Source organism: Colossoma macropomum, unplaced genomic scaffold, assembly GCF_904425465.1.
Source record: "Colossoma macropomum unplaced genomic scaffold, Colossoma_macropomum, whole genome shotgun sequence".
In the NCBI taxonomy this organism is placed as follows: domain Eukaryota; kingdom Metazoa; phylum Chordata; class Actinopteri; order Characiformes; family Serrasalmidae; genus Colossoma; species Colossoma macropomum.
The window spans coordinates 14,196,060-14,213,629 of NW_023494789.1; the positions used below are offsets into that span (position 1 = coordinate 14,196,060).

The following is a 17,570-nucleotide window of genomic DNA, read 5'->3' on the forward strand; positions in this document are numbered from 1 at the left end:
CCTAATAGTGTCCATTTCACATGCACTTCTTAAAACACATCATAGAACTCATAGGACATTTTAATGTTGGCCATTGAATCACTTTCTAGGGTTAGCAGATCCTGGCACATTTTTCAACCCAAGTACTTCCAGATAACAGCAAATGAACTGTTGACAAAAGCAGCCTTTATAACAGTTATGCTTGTTGGAGCCTTTGTAAATGTTTATGTAGGTTTATGTTTGTTGTCATGAAAGACTAATGGAGGTTGTCATGCAGCTTTATGAAGGCTGCCCATCGGTAAAGCATTACCTAAAAGGCTAATATATTATGTAATTATGAGAGTAAGGAACTGATGTGTCATATACAAGCTTCTGCAGTTTAAGAGGTTAATCCCTATCCTGGCTTATTATTCATTAACCATAAGAACCATAAGTATTTCTTCACTTTTATTACTTTGTAACAGAAGATGAGACTGGGTGGCAGGACATAGCCATTTAAGCAGTTAATGTGATACTGCTTTCCTTTTTATCTAACTTAGTATGGAAGAGGACGTATGGCTGGAGGATGGAGGAGGAGGAAGTGGGTGTTCAGCATGCTTGGTGTGAAAGTTGGGGACACAAATCAAAGAAAGCCAGTTCTTCGCCTCGTCGAGCGGAGGTCCAGAGGGGAACTCATGCCACTCATCACTCAACATGTCAAGAGGGGATCCACTATCCTAAGTGATGAGTGGCGTACCTACCGGCAGGCTCTACCTCAGCTTGGCTACAGGCATTACACAGTCATTCACAGTGTATCATATGTGGATGCTCAGACAAGGGCTCATACCCAGCATATAGAGAGGGCCTGGAGAACATACAAGGAAACATTTTGGAGGCTTAGAGGTAACCGGACAGAAGAGCTATTGAAGAATCACTTGACTGTAATTAAACGGTATGAATGGCTAGCAAAAAAGCATCATAATGGGCCTCTAGGACAGCTAATTCATGATCTTGGAAAACTCCATGAATGAGATGCCACATTAAACTCAACCGGACTTTAGTCCTATTAATTTAGCAGGCAACCTGTAAAGACTGTACATGCAATTTTGCACTAATGTTCATGCAGGACAAGTTACAATATAGTTAAGGTTGAAGGAATTTCAAATGTGTCAAATTTTATGAATTAATTTGTGCTACAAATTGTCATGTCTTGTTTGCCAAAAAAGTAAATACTACTTTTAAATGTTAAGCAAATAGCTATTACAAAACATTAACTCAAATTTGTCTACTATATGGAATAAAAATTCAAACAACTCACTTGTTCTCTTTTGATAAATTGTATTTTATGGTTGAATAAAATGAAGAATTTGTGTGCCAGCTCATGCTTAATACTAGCAATAGTACTGAGTAAACAGCCTGATTAAAAGTCTATACATTGTTTTTTGTTTCCACTTTAGATTAGGGGCTGCAAAGTGTTTTATAAATGTTGACCAATTAATGTATAAATGACTTAACAAAAGGACTTCAGTTTGTAAATGACTTAGGAATTTTAGATATTCATATATATGGAATAGTGTCCACTTTAGATTAGGGGCTGCAAAAATGTTGCAAATAATTTACATGTAATGAACAGGTCATTTATAAAACATGAGTAAGAAAGTCACTACTGTTTGTTAATGTTCAACAAATCACTTGTAGGCCCAATAATTTTTAATGAATCTTACTGTGGTTCCCAAAAGGGGTAACACTTTCTTTGAAGGGTGTCTACATAACACATTCATATCACCTTACATAAACACTTCAAACATGCTCATGAATGCTTAAATCAACATACATAAACTATACATGTTTTACATGATATTAATATGGACTACTATGTCATTTTACCGAAAGATGTTTTTCAAAATAAAAGTCCTCATTTTATTTATTATTTTCAGCGAAACTCCTCTTTTCTGGACTGTCAGCATAAAATGACCTGGCTTTATCCCTTTGGACAGAAAGTGTTTTCACACTTTTTGCCTAGGCTTTCAACTTGTGACAAGTGTGACAAGCACTGTTATCACAAGGAATGATTCTTTTTTGGCATTACTTCATAGTACAATTGAGTGGTGGCTCTTTGACTTTCCTCACTCAGGGTGCTGATAAATTTGCCTTGCTTTGTCTTCACCATAAAAGTGATGGAAGTCACGTTATCCTCACTAAAGTGCATGTTACATGAATGGATGGATCTTGAATGGAATGGATAAGTATTATGGACCTGTCCCACCACCACACAAAGTTTGAGACTTTAAGTCGATTGACTGTTCATAGCATATTTATGAGTAATTCACTGTCCACATAGTAAAGTGACATGCAAGACAACATTCACAAGTGATTCATAGCATTTTAAAGAGATGTTTACAGACCATGTGTATAAATAGTGATAGTGATTTACAATTAAATATCTACAATTATTTTCCCTACCTTTGCAGCAAAACCCAATGACTGTGAAAAGGAGTCAATAAACACCACAAGTAGGAAGGTCCTATTTTTTTATTGGCAAGACCACTGTTCAGAACAGGCACTTAAACATGCTGCTCAAAATCAAATCAGGAACTGCAAAATAGGCAAAAATAAAATAATCCTCCTTTACAGTAAAATAAAGCTCTGCTGATCTTTCAACACAGTTTCAACTATAAACGGTCTTAAACACTGGAGTTAATATAGCCTATATCTGCTAATTTACCCTTAACCCTGCAGGCGTGCAGACTTCCGTTCACAGCAGGACAGTCAGCAGTCTTGCCCAGCTAGCTAGCTTAGTAAGTAAGTTAGCTAACAAAAAAGCGAAGGGAAAAATTTAAGACAAACATCGGTAATTTGGATGCAAATGGACTTGGACTATGAATTCATTCATTCATTCCAGTTTGTTTCCCGATATATTCAATCTGTAACGAGAAACTATCAAATACTGAAAAGTCGCGAGGCTGAAATCAGCTTCTCGTTCGCCAGCTTGTTTTTCGAATTTACCCGTTCCACCTTAAATGCTGCAGCAGTTACATTCTGGCACATCAGGCGCCATTTAAGGTGGAACGGGTAAATTCGAAAAACAAGCTGGCGAACGAGAAGTTGATTTCAGCCTCGTAAAAAAATGAACTTTAAAAGACGTTTTACAAGAATTATTTCACTTTTTTACAAGATTATTTTACTTTTCGGCAAATTTTCGTGGTGGAGATGCGAGACACGTGGCTATAGTTAAAGCAGAGTAAAGTAAGTCTTTTGTTTATATACTTTTAGCCTATACTAGCACATTAGCACATACTGAGACACATTACAGCCAGGATAGTAAAATGACTTTTGTTGACACTTCGCCGACCCCTGGTATAGACCACGTCACTAGCCAAACGTGCACCTTTGATTTGGGACTAGCTTACCGTATCACTCCGCATCGCACTGCTGTGTGTCATAAGTAATGCTCATTTAGGCCCACTAGAGTTAACTACTTCAGCTCGGCTGGCACCGTTACAAACAGTAAGCTAAGGTAAATCAGTATCAGTTATTTTAAGTTCGGAAAAAAAAGAATGTTGTTAACAAGAGCCGCATAAGGTCTATTTATCTTTGGGGCTTAACTGAATCATGTAACTTAGCTAACTAACCTACGTGACGTTAACATGAACGTTAGCTTGATGCATTTTAATAGCTAATGTAAGGTAGTGTTGGCCTGCTAGCTAGTTAGCAAAGTTTCTTGGCTAGCTACAGTTACTGATCATAAGCAAAGTAGGTTAGCTAATTTAACTGCTATACTGCTCGTTATATATCATTCCTCTGCTATGACAGTCTATCTAGCCCACTAACGTAACCTAACGTTCATGCGCTTTCAGTATAAATAGGCTGATCCTGTACGTGTAGAGTTCCACACGTCTGACTGCTCATGTTTGATCTTTTTAATAGCCAGAAGAGGACAGACAACCAGCTGCAGTGCCAGTATCATGATATCTTCAGACTCTTGCAGTGACTTGTGTCGTTTTATTTCCTTCACATTTTTGTTTTGTTTTTCAGAGAATTTAAAATAATTTCAGTCTAAGATGAAAAGGAGCAAAGTGAAGGCAGTACCCCTTCAGTAACGGCCACATGAGGTGGTGTCTTCATTCGTTTTAGAAAAGAGTTGAAGATTTTATTGAACACATCTGTATTTTCCATGTTCAGAAGAGTTTGTCCTGATTTGATTTCGAGCAGCATGTTTAAGTGCCTGTTCTGAACAGAGGTCTTGCCAATAAAAAAAGGACCTTCCTACTTGTGGTGTTTATTGACTCCTTTTCACAGTCATTGGGTTTTGCTGCAAAGGTAGGGAAATAATTGTAGATATTTAATTGTAAATCACTATCACTATTTATACACATGGTCTGTAAAGATCTCTTAAAAATGCTATGACTCACTTATGAATGTGGCTTTGCATGTCACTTTACTATATGGTATATTAACAGCTCCTTAAAATGCTATGAATCACTTATGAATGTTGTCTTGCATGTCACTTTACTATATGGACAGTGAATTACTCATAAATATGCTATGAACAGTCAATCAACTTAAAGTCTCAAACTTTGTGTGGTGGTGGGACAGGTCCATAATACTTATCCATTCCATTCAAGATCCATCCATTCATGTAACATGCACTTTAGTGAGGATAACGTGACTTCCATCACTTTTATGGTGAAGACAAAGCAAGGCAAATTTATCAGCACCCTGAGTGAGGAAAGTCAAAGAGCCACCACTCGATTATACTATGAAGTAATGCCAAAAAGAAATCATTCCTTGTGATAACAGTGCTTGTCACATTTAACCTCAGTTACACAGGATAATCAATGCACAGTTATACTTGTGCCTTCTCCAAAACCGTAAGTGAGGAAGAACATCACTAAAAATAAAACCTCCACAGTAATTGAGATAACAGTGTTAGCATTTACTCCAAGAAAGTTAAACTTAGTTTAAGTAACATTTTCACAATAATGTATAGAGTGTTGAATGAACAGTACATTTTATATATGAATAATTAGCGTAAAAAGCAGAAAGAATAGCAAAATTGCAAAATACAAATGCTTGAGAAAAAAAAAAAAGTTGAAAGTCTAGGCAAAAAGTGTGAAAACACTTTCTGTCCAAAGGGATAAAGCCAGGTCATTTTATGCTGACAGTCCAGAAAAGAGGAGTTTCGCTGAAAATAATAAATAAAATGAGGACTTTTATTTTGAAAAACATCTTTTGGTAAAATGACATTGTAGTCCATATTAATATCATGTAAAACATGTATAGTTTATGAATGTTGATTTAAGCATTCATGAACATGTTATGAAGTGTTCATGTAAGGTGATATGAATGTGTTATGTAGACACCCTTCAAAGAAAATGTTACCCCAAAAGGCATATTGAATTAGCAGCTTCGATTTGTGAAGATTTTATTTTTTAATGTAATGTTTTTTTTTGTTGTTGTTGTTTTTTTTTAGATAAATGCATATGCAGTACATTCACTAAAAGTGAATACCATCCTGATTTGTCAATCATTAGTTAAGAAATAGTAGCATATATATTTAAATTACACTTATTGCATATAGAAAAAGCACTTTAGAGAGAAAAGTGCTTTCTTGTCCACTCAGAAAATGTAAATAGGCTGTAAAGAGTAAATACTGTAAATAGGCTGGAGTCCAAAGATGGATCTTCAGTCGCCATTTGAAGATGGTGAGGAATTCTGCTGTCCAGTGGAAGTTTGTTCCACCACATGGGCTCCAATGGAGGAGTCTTGATGTTTGTCTTTTCATGTGTCCGGGGTCAAGCTGGGCTGTATTGAAGCTTAACCTGCTCTAGGTCATCAGGTAGGAAGGAGCTGGTCCATTTTTTGGCTTTGTAGGCAGGTGTCAGAGTTTAAATCTGATGTGAACAGTTACTGGACACCAGTGAAAAGAACGCAGCAGTGGGGTGATATAAGTAACCCTTTTGATCATTTGAAAGGGCCTGACTTTAATCAAGCCTTGAGATTGCAAGGTACTGGACAAGCACTTAGGTGACTGTCCTAGAGAGGAAGTATCAAATTGTCCAGATGTTGTAGTGGAGAAACCCGCATGACGGGTTTGCAGTGATGGGAAACAGTCATTAACAACACCAGGTCTTCATACATATGCAGACCGCGAATAAGGAGTTCTCCAGGGAGGTGTGATGACAGTTCTATGTATTATTATATATGGGCCATTATAAAACCCTGATATCTTGTAAAGAGGACACGTTGTAGACTGTATTGCTCAAATGGCACCACTGCCATTAATGTATAAAACAATGAAGAACAACTCTTAATACTTGATTAGTTTATGATTAGTAAATCATAAAGTAGAGGTTTATAGATGTTTTACTTTGAAAGGTTTTTTGGCTAAAGAACTCCTAAATGGTTGTAAATATGCTATTAACATATGAATTTGTATTATAGTATGGACATAACTGATGAATAACTACTGAATTCCTGAGCTACTCATCATTAGTTAATCATGAAGTAAAAGCTTATAGGTGTCTTATAAAGTGTTGTTAATATATTAATTAATGACTTATAACTCTAAATACATCATGAGTTCATGATTAGTTAATTATGAATTAAAAGCTTATAAATGTTTTATAAATGAACGTTATTATAAAGTGTTACCAATATTTCTGCCATGGTTAAGTTTCATCCAAAGAGATTGTGGTATATTTTGCATGATCTAAGATACAGGATATAACACAAACATATCTGACCTACTTATGACATTGATGTTCATGAGAGACTGAATGATTTAAGACAATGACTACTGGGTTTACAAATAATAAACATATATATATATATATATATATATATATATATGAAAATGTCTATGATTTTTTAAGATAAATGAATTTAAAACATACGTATTTGGACAAAATATTGTTAGGTTGTATTTTATGTCACTTGAACATATTCTGTATAGACTATAGAATATGTTCAAGTGACACAAAATACAATCTAACAACATTTTGTCCAAATACGCGTGTTTTAAATTCATTTGTTTTAAAAAATCATAGACATTTTCACAACATTATTGAAACATGTTTGCATCAGAGCACCCGCATTAATACTTTGGAAGAAAAAAAACACTGTGAAGTTCTATAGTAGCAGAAAATTTATAGTGTTATTGTGGTGTTTCATCTGGAGATGTTTTTAGTCTCAGTTATCTTTTATCTCTATGTATGATGGAGGACTTTCCATTGGTGGACTGTTCATGGAGGCACCACTGACTGCATTCAGTGGATACTGTGAAGCAAAGAATATGCACATATTGTAAAAGCTGTAGACTGTAAACTTTATACAGTAAGTAATCGGCAGCTTAGTTGTTTTTATACATTATTACCTGCTCACTGGGGTAATCAGGACGTCCTGCTTGGTTTGGAGCCACAGAGATGTTCACCTACAGACATACAGAGAGATTCATAAGCTGCATAGTTTATACAGGGTGAATCACTATACAAGGTCATTACAGCAGATAGAAAACATGTGTAAACAATGTTCATTGACAGTCATCTCTTGATCAAAGGGGGCAGTGTAAACAACAAAACTCAACAAAACTCTTCAATAACAATATAAAGGAATAAACCCACTGGGTATTTTATTATATCTCTGAAACTGTCCTTATTTTTCTGAAACTTACAGAAGGTTCATCGCTGCAGGCGGCTTTACAGGCAAAGACTGAGACACAGATGGAGATGATGAACTGAATTATGGAACAAATCACCAGCACTACAACAAGCTCAATGATTGGGCTCTAAAAAATAAAACAAAGGTAAAGTTAAATTCATCATAATCTGGTTCATCCTTAAGGTGTCTGAACTAAACAAAGCCATGTGAAGACTTCATAGCTACAGAACTCTCACTGGTAGATTAACAAGAGTAACATTTTTGGACACAGTAGTGTTTATTGTGCAAAAAAGAAACCAGCTTTCATTCAACAAAATGACAAAATCTTTTTTTTTTTTTTCAGCAACAAATAAAAAGCAAAAGTACACACAAACACACACACACACACACACACACACACACACACACACACACACACACACACACACTCACACACACACACACACACACATATATAAAAATCATGTAGATTTAAAGAGTTTTTAATTTGGGGTGATAATGTGGGGAGGCGGTCCTGCTACCAGGAGAGAATTCTGAAGAATCCCTCTCACAGCAGCAGTTCACTCAGCTAATCTATAGAAAATTTAATAAGTATTTTATTTTTATTGACAGAACTGAGATCTGCATTGTTTTCCTGAAGATCTTTGAATCAGGCGTTTACCCTGATCTTCCACACCCCCAGATTCTACATCAGTAGACTGATCTGATGTGGAAATCAGCTCTTGCTTTGTAAAATTCCACAGCTTGACTCATTTTACATCAAACCCTTGATAAACTTAACCAGACAGATTTAAACTAAAAGTCTGAAACATGAACAGATGGTAAAGTCTTGTGGTATTGTAATGAATATATTACCATTATAATCAATAAGAAATTCATAATCATATACTAAAAATTCAGTAACAAAAGTGTATTAATCCTCTCACTAAGGAAAGGCCATTCTGTGTGAAGGTCAGGGGATTTTGCAATTGAGAGTCACTGAAGTTCAGAAGCTTCTAGAAACTAGTGTGCTTTGTTGCAAGAACAAGCTGGCCTGTGAGAGGGGAGGTAAAGCTGATAGGAAACTAAACTGTATCAGTGTTGGAACCAGTTTAAAAAGATAAAATTTAATTAAAAACCTACACTTAGTCCCGACAGTCTAGTGAGCCGTAAGCTTTCATTTTCACATGTATGGTTCTTTTCTTTCTTCTATAGTTTTTGAATGATGGGTGCAAAACATTAATGTGTATCATTTTTCGCAAACAAGTCGATCAGCTTCTACTTAGTTTTTGTGTTAAACTGATTTTAAACTCGTAGTACATGTTGATCTCTATGAGCTGCTAAAACTTAGGGATTAGGGAGCATCAACAGGCGTGATGTATCAATGTAACAAATTATACTGTGAGACAAATTTGCCATCTTTATGTTTTAAGTATTTCCATAAATTGCTCCACCTATAATCTAACATTCTGAGTGCATTCTTTGTGTTTGGCATGTGTTGAGTTAAAATCTTTTTAAGAAGTCTTGTTGAAACTATGTTCGTCTTTTCTTTATTTAATTAAACATCCTTAATCAACGGCAAGTAATCCAAATGAAAAGTAATCAGAAAACATTAATATAATAATCATTCAGATTTTACAATTCTATTTTTAACACACAACCCCACTTCCAAAATTTGGGATGCTGTATAAAATGTAAATGAATGTAAATAAAAACAGAATGCAATGATCTGCAAATCTCATAGACCCATATTTTATTTACAATAGGCTGTAGAACGCATATCACTTATTTAAAGTGACAGTATGTTGTTTAGCATTGTCTTGCTGAAATATGCAAGGCCTTCTCTGAAACTGACCTTGTCTGGATGGGAGCATATGTTGTTCTAAAACCTCTATATACTGTTCAGCATTGATAGTTCTTTTCCAGCTGTGTAATCTGCCCACACCTTAGGCACTAATGCAACCCCATATGACCCCAGAGATGCAGGCTTTTGAACTGTGCTCTGATAAAAAGCTGGATGGTCCCTCTCCACTTCAGTCTGAAGTCACTTCAGGACACGGCATCCGTGGTTTCCAAAAATAATTTCAAATTTTGATTCATCTGTTCACAGAACAGTTTTTCAATTTGCCTCAGTTAAATGAGCTTGGGCCCAGAGAAGATGGCAGCAGTTCTGGATAGTGTTGACATATGGTTTCTTCTTTGCATGATACAGCTTCAACTTGCATTTGTGGATTGCACAGTAAACTGTGTTCTCAGACAATGATTTCTGTAAGTGTTCCTGAGCCCACGCAGTGATTACCAGTACAGAATCATGCCTGTTTTCAATGCGGTGCCTCCGGAGGGCCCAAAGATCACGAGCATTCAATACTGACCAGTGGCCTTGTCCCTTGCATACAGAGATTTCTTCAGATTCGCAAAATCTTTTGATGATATTATGTACTGTATATGGTGGGATAGCCAAAGTCTTTACAATTTTACGTTGAGGAACATTTTTCTGAAATTGTTCCACAATTTTTAGATGCAGTTTTTCACAGATTGATGAACCTCTGCCCATCTTTACTTCTGAGAGACTCTGCCTCTCTAGAACGCTCTTTTTATACCCAGTCATTTGACTTGTAAATTGCTCCTCCATCTGTTTTTTATTGGTACCACTTACTTTTCCAGCCTTTTGTTGCCCCTGTCCCAACGTTTTTGAGATGCATTGCTGCCATCAAGTTCTAAATGAGTTTTTCATTAAATGTTAAAATTTGTCACTTTCAACATCTGATATATGTTCTATGTTATATTGTGAATAAAATCTATGAGATTTGCAAAGCATAATATTTTGTTTTTATTTACATTTATTATGTAATTATGATATATTTTAGTGTCGCAAGCATGGTACCGTGATAGGATGCCACGTGTGCAAATCCAGTCATGAAATTTCCTTGCTGCGAATGACAGCAACTCAGCCATAAACTGGTAGGCCACGTAAAATGACAGCGCGTGGTCAGCGGATGCTCAGGCGCATAGTGCGCAGAGGTCGGCAACTTTCTGCAAAGTCTATCGCTACAGACCTCCAAATTTCATGTGGCCTTCAGATTAGCTCAAGAACAGCGTAGAGAGCTTCATCGAATGGGTTTCTAAGACCAAGCAGCTGCATCCAAGCCTTACATCACCAAGCACAATCCAAAGAGTTGAATGCGGTGGTGTAAAGCACACCGCGACTGGATTCTAGAGCAGTGGAGACGTGTTCTCTGGAGTGACAAATCACGCTTCTCCGTCTGGCAATCCTATGGATGACTCTGGGTTTGGTGGTTGCCAGGAGAACGGTACTTATCTGACTGCATTGTGCCAAGTGTAAAATTTGGGGGTGGTGGGATTATGTTGTGGGGTTGTTTTTCAGGAGTTGGGCTCGGCCCCTTAGTTCCAGTGAAAGGAACTCTTAATGCTTCAGCAAACCAAGACATTTTGGACAATTTCATCCTCCCAACTTTGTGGGAACAGTTTGGGGATGGCCACTTCCTGTTTCAACATGACTGCGCACCAGTGCACAAAGCAAGGTCCATAAAGACATGGATGAGTGAGTTTGGTGTGGAAGAACTTGATTGGCCTGATCTTCACCTGACAGAACACTTTTGGGATGAGTTATAGCGGAGACTGCGAGCCAGGCCTTCTCGACCAACATCAGTGTCTGAGCTCACAAATGCATTTCTGGAAGAATGGTCAAAAATTCCCATAAACACACTCCTAACTCTTGTGGAAAGCCTTCCCAGAAGAGCTGAAGCTGTTATAGTTGCAAAGGGTGGACCAACATCGTATTAAACCCTATGGATTAAGAATGGGATGTCACTCAAGTTCATATGCGTGTGAAGGCAGACGAGCAAATACTTTTGGAAATATAGTGTAAATATATATATATATATACATATATATATATATAATGTGTGTGTGTGTATATATATATATATATATATATATATATATATATGTACACACATACATGTGTGTGTGTGTGTCTGTGTGTGTGTGTTTGTGTGCATGTATATATAATCTTGCATTATCTTGAATTATTTTATGTCTAATCTAGAAGTCTAAATATCTCCTGACTAATGAATTATTTGTAATTAACTGTAATTTCCTCTGAAATAATGATTTAATGCAAGGTGGTCTCCGACTGTGAATCAAAGGACGAGATATACAACTAATTATGTCATGTGATGGCAAATAAAAAAACCTTACCTCAGGACAAGGATAGATGCTGGTCCTACACTGTAGCTCGAGTACCAAAAACACCAATAACACAGCGAAGTTTATCGCTGCAGTTATTGTGCTTATCACATTCATCACCAGAGCACCCCTCACCTAGATGAGAAACAGAAAACAAAAGCAAAAGATGAGCACCAATAAAAAAAAATCATTCAATTACTTTGATTTCCAAAATGACTGTTATACTGAAACACAAAAGGCAATTGAAACATGTCTAAATCAAATGTATGATCAGAGAGGGAGCATATGCTCTCCACTGTATTTCGGTCTGGAGGCTAGCAAACTAAACTGTTAGGAACATAGACCATTACTGCTAACTGTTGAGCAAAGTTTGCCAGCTGATTCTTCAGGAAAAATATAAGGGCAGATTCGACCCATACTGAGGCAGATTTTCCATGTAAAGTGGCATCTGGAAAAGTCAGAGGGCTTGAAAAATAAGCAAATGCTTTGTTTGTTTGACATTCTGACAGTTTCTTAGTCAAACATTTACTCAAACATTTTTTTTTAATCTCATGTTGAATTTGAAACAGTGTCGAATTTATTTTCCATCTCTAATATACTGGTTTGTACACTTGTTAGAGTTGTTACCTAATTAGCTAACTAACCTGTTTGTGCATGCTTAGCTAACATTAGAAAGCTAAGTTAACAGCTCTTTTTTCCATTTTTGATGCAGCCAAAGAAGCTGACAGTGACAACGACATTGACCAGAGACCTCCATCTGTTAAGGGTCGAGTGTATTTAGCACAGTGACTTAAACTTAACATGTTCATTCTCTTGTTGTCTTTCTCTCCCGCACATATATACACTCACTGGACACTTTTAAGGTACTCCTAATTTACAGACTGCAGTGTAGCTGTTTCTCTGCATACCTTTTAGCCCCGTTTCACCCTGTTCTTTAGTGGTCAGATCCCCCACAGGACCACCACAGAGCAGGTATTATTTAGGTGGTCTGTTGGACACAGCATTGATGCTGCAGGTTTTAAACACTGTGGCCACTGACTGTCCATTGTATTAGACACTCCTACGTTGTTGGTCCACCTTGCAGATGTAAAGTCAGAGACAACAGCTCATCTGCTGCTGCACAGTTTGTGTTGGTCATCCTCTTGTCCCTCATCAGTGGTCACAGGAAGCTGTTGATATTCTCACTCCAGCAGTGACAAAGCATTACTGTGTCCCATACACTTGTACCAGTACCACACATATTACCATGCCAGTGTGACCGCAGTGCTGAGAACGAAATGATAATACCTGCTCTGTGGTGGTCCTGGTCGGGGTCCAGATAAATGATGAATGAGATGAAAGAGTTGACTATGCAGAGAAACAGATCAAATGCAATCTGCAATTACAGGACTACAATGTGCACCTATACATTAGATGGACCTGATTAAATGGAAAATGAGCACAGATGCAAGATCACTGTACATAATTAAGTAGCCAGTGAGTGTAAATATATAATTAAGTTTAATGGTGAACTGCACTCACCAGTTTAGTTTGTAATTTTTGGTAAACACCATTGTAACTGTTTCTTTACTTATGTAATTATTATTCCACTAATTTCATAGTGGATTCTGTCTGAATTGTTCTGTATACATTTAGACAATTAAAGCAATTTCTTCAAAATGCTTTGTGGTGTGATCTGTTCATGTCCACATACTGGTGAACACAGGTGAGCTTTAAGAATTGTGACATTTACAAGACATGATACTGTATACAGTGGCTTAATGTATGACATTACAGATTATTGATTGCTCAGCTCAAAGAGCTTTTCTCAAGACTAGTGGTACTTCTTAGCACCACATATGTTCTCATGTTAGCTCAACTAAATATGTATTTAGCGTTGACAAAAAAATGTCAGTCAGGACAACTAATAATTTACAAAAGTTGAGTGAACAAGAAACAATTCTTGGAAATTGTCTAACAAGTTTTTTTTGTTGTTGTTGTTGTGCAAGCTAAAAAATGAGTACAGTGTAATGATACTGATAATCAAATTAGCTCAAAATCAAACTTTCTGTTACTTGCAGGGGAATTTCTGCGCAAGTAAATTCTTAAGAGGTAAACAAAACAGTTTTTGTGAAATACTTTTGTCAAGAAAAGATCATATTTAGACCCTTGTTCCACCAGAATGTCAAAAGATTTTGCACTTACTTAAAAAGTATTGGCATGACTCCTCACCCCTGCTATTAAGTAATGTAAGTTATCAGTGCATTAGGTAAAGGCAGCCAATAATGTATTCAATCAGTTTTCATTCATTATTGAATGCTTAATGTATATCATGTAACAACAATGTAACTACAGGTAATGTATTCACTGTTACAGATGGATTACAGTAGTACAGTTTATGAAAATACACAAGTTTATCACCTTCAGTTTTTACTCATTCAGTTGCACAAGTTGCACAAATCATGATAATCATAATGGCTTATTGTCTCTTATATAGTTATCAGTATGTCATAGAGTTTCCAACAAGTCTTATCTGATTGTAACAGTAATCATTTTACTACATCTACATACAGACCCACACAGACAGTATTAATTTCAATCTGTAAATTCACAGTACCTACATACATTTCTATATTTTACATCAACAGAGAAATGGACATATGCTGTTGCCATGTAAAGCATGGAAACCTAATCAAAGTATGTAATGTTTTACACAGCAACAGCTTCTATACCTCAGCTTATACAAACATAACTACCATAACACTGTTACACATGTGTAATTACATAAGCAAAAACATGCTGTTACAGCTACTGGGATATGCTTGTGTTACTACATGAGAAAACACTGAAATTGATACATAGAGAGTGGGACCAAATTATTTCTTAAGAATAAATGATATAGCTCAGTTTCTGCAATGAATGTAAAAAACACTAAAACGGGTGTTTACATACCACACAGTGATGAAGGTTTATACTTGCTGAAACAGCCAGAGAGCCGGTGATGATGTACTGAGTGAGAGGAAAAATGATAGAGTTTTCATTTAAATTGGTATTGGGGAATATTTAAAGAAGTATCTCTATCTGATGGAATACCAGCAGATAAAACTTACCATCCAAGCAAACCCAAATGCAATTCCACCGAAGACAGCGAAAAGCTCGTGAAAGCTGTTCGCCATCATCACAATACCAAGTACGACTTTCAACAAACCGATGGTTATTTGAACACTCTGTGGGAAAAAGAAAGAGACAGATATTTGACTGATCTCAATACTGGTTGAATTTGAATACTGAATGTTGTAGACGTCTATTGCAGCTGATGGAAGTACATTTTCAGTAGAGCTCAAATGAGTCAATTTTAATAAACTTCAGTGCATGTAGGATGTTTAACTAAAATAAAAATTTGGAATGTTCCAAATATAACCATGGCTCACATATGCAATAAACTGATTCACTTAACATTCAATCTGAATCTCAAATTTCAAACATTAAGCAAATGTGGATTCCCCATTTCTGAAATGTCCTCTTTCTAAAGCCATCACCACTTTACAGACTCTTTTAAATGGCTGAGCACCTATATAACATTCTGACGTCCACTGACAAAAGTCTGACACATAATTGTGTGTAATCAGCATAGCTATCACAGCTGATCTCATGTTTTCTGAAGACGACATTTACCAAGAGGTAACATAAATAAAGAGAAAGAACTGCCCTGAAGCTAATCCCTCTGTGACTCCACAGGGATTCACAATATAACCAAGAACCTGAACCATCCACTGACAGTTATGCTTCCACAATAAACATAACCTGAACAAGCTCAGGCTTTCTCCCTTCTTCCCTTAGGCAGAGATTATAAATCTTATTTCTGGGAATGTGCTGGCTCACCAGGTACTTCTCAAGAAATTGAAACTAGTTTTCTTTTTTGTGTTTCCTAATGCTCACTTGTCATAGATTACATTTTGTATAAGGATCTGAAACAGCTTAATGTGACAAACATACAATAATAGAGGAAATCAAGAGGGTCCAAACACTTTTTCATTGCAATGTATGTAGATAAGTTGGTGACATCACAAAACCAATGAATTCAAAGCAAGCTGTTACAACTACATTTTCATATATGAACTGGAGAGTGAACTGTATGTTTTAAAACAAAAAAAAACAAACAAACAAAAAAAAACATTAACAATGCTTAAACACTTCAAGAAACTTACTTCAAGAAGATAAGAGATTTTCAATGATGTGTGCTTCTTCACACAAAGCCTGACCAGCAGGTTGGGTCACTTACTCCTAATAGTTTTGGTTTTCCTTTCAGAAACTTCTGAAGTGGGTCTACAGTGTAGATCATTTGCCCAGGTTCAGTTGATGTTGGTGGGGGGATCACGTGGGTCACAATGGTGTAGCCATTCCTCATGTTAGAGAGTGAAACTGCAGTGGCCGACATCTTTAAAGTGAACTGAATTATTCACCTGTGAAAGACCAAACATTCATCACACTGTCAGTACAAGAGAACTAGAACAGAACTGTTAAAGATCACAATTAGACTGACAGTGCTTGAGGGCAGTTAAAAGCAGTTGAATTTCCAATATACACTTTTTAATTTACTTTAAAATCAATGAAAATGTTTTGAAATTAAGGTTGTATTTTTATTTAAAAAAACTGTGTATTCAATGAATAAAAAAATGACTTGCTGTTTTTTTAATGAATAATTAGGTTAATCCACCAAATAAACTAAGACAAATGTAGGATGAACAGCAAACAGTAATTACACACAAGAGAACGTCATGTCACACTGGAAATCAGTCTAGTCATATAGATTCTCTGTATTTGAAAAGGTAAATAAAAAACTATGAACTTTCAGAAAAGTGCTATGTATTACATGGTTACTGTAAATAAACAGTGAAAACAAAAGACAAAAAATAAGCATTAAAATCAGCCTTACAGGCAAACAACTATAGATATACCTGTTATAAATACATTACTGTGTTAAATATATGAATACTTAATACATATTCATAAGTTTATGAAACATAAAATTAACTGCTATTACCTGCTGTTTTCGTCCTGGAGTGCAGTTGGTGTTTGCTTTTCCTCTTCCTCTTCTGAAAGACTTTTCTGTACCCCTCAGGAGGAGTGGCTTACACACTGCTTTCCACAGAAAATAAAAGTATGTATTCCTGCAAGCTGGAGCAAGTCCAAGTAGGAGGGACTCCAAATGTCTCGGTCTGAGCTCCAAACAGGTTTGCATTCTGTTAAAGTCTTTGTTAGGGGTCTAAAACAAACACCTGCAAACAGACTGAACTCTAGCAGGTCCAGCACTCATTATGATGTGTTGTGTCCATTTACAACTCAGTGCTTATCTCAATGCTATTAAACGTTTACCTTTTAATATTGTACAGGAGGAGAAACTCAGAGACATCAAAATGTTGGTCCATAACTCAGCTTAGAACAGCGCACAGAAAAGGGAGAATCACTGTCCCCGTGTAGGCTCACTCTCACTGTCAGCCTCGGCTCTCCTAAAATAAAGAGTCCCCCAAATGAAAAGGCTAAATTAAAGCTACAGAACAGAATAACTCGAGTAAAACTAAACTCAGGGATGCCAAGATGCCACAAGAGCTTGAAATTGCAATATTTTCTGATGTAAAAAATTGGGTAACACTTTACATTAAGTGTTGACTAATTAACATGAAGTAATGCATTAGTTCACATGAACAAGACATGAAGTAATGCATTAACAATGGTTACCTAATGTTAAGTAAACATGTTACGACTGCATTAGTTAATGTTGTTTT

The 17,570-nt window shown here is 36.3% G+C and overlaps 1 protein-coding gene across 4 annotated transcripts in view; it reads right to left on the reverse strand.

The window, feature by feature from the left end:
- LOC118807958 (membrane-spanning 4-domains subfamily A member 4D-like) overlaps positions 1 to 17,367 on the reverse strand; it is a 43,621-nt gene extending 26,254 nt beyond the window's left edge. Inside the window, exons 1-8 of one of the 4 annotated variants that reach the window (XM_036570169.1) lie at positions 16,829 to 17,367; positions 16,067 to 16,247; positions 14,895 to 15,011; positions 14,737 to 14,793; positions 11,818 to 11,940; positions 7,631 to 7,744; positions 7,334 to 7,390; positions 6,979 to 7,236 (exon numbers count right to left, since the gene is read on the reverse strand). In XM_036570169.1, coding sequence (XP_036426062.1) covers positions 7,150 to 7,236; positions 7,334 to 7,390; positions 7,631 to 7,744; positions 11,818 to 11,940; positions 14,737 to 14,793; positions 14,895 to 15,011; positions 16,067 to 16,222 — 711 coding nt within the window. In that variant the 5' untranslated portion in view covers positions 16,223 to 16,247; positions 16,829 to 17,367 and the 3' untranslated portion in view covers positions 6,979 to 7,149. Of the gene's footprint in view, positions 1 to 6,978; positions 7,237 to 7,333; positions 7,391 to 7,630; positions 7,745 to 11,817; positions 11,941 to 14,736; positions 14,794 to 14,894; positions 15,012 to 16,066; positions 16,248 to 16,828 lie in introns of those variants that run through there. The other 3 variants (XM_036570168.1, XM_036570171.1, XM_036570170.1) reach the window with 3 other exon arrangements.
- Positions 17,368 to 17,570: the final 203 nt, after the last annotated feature.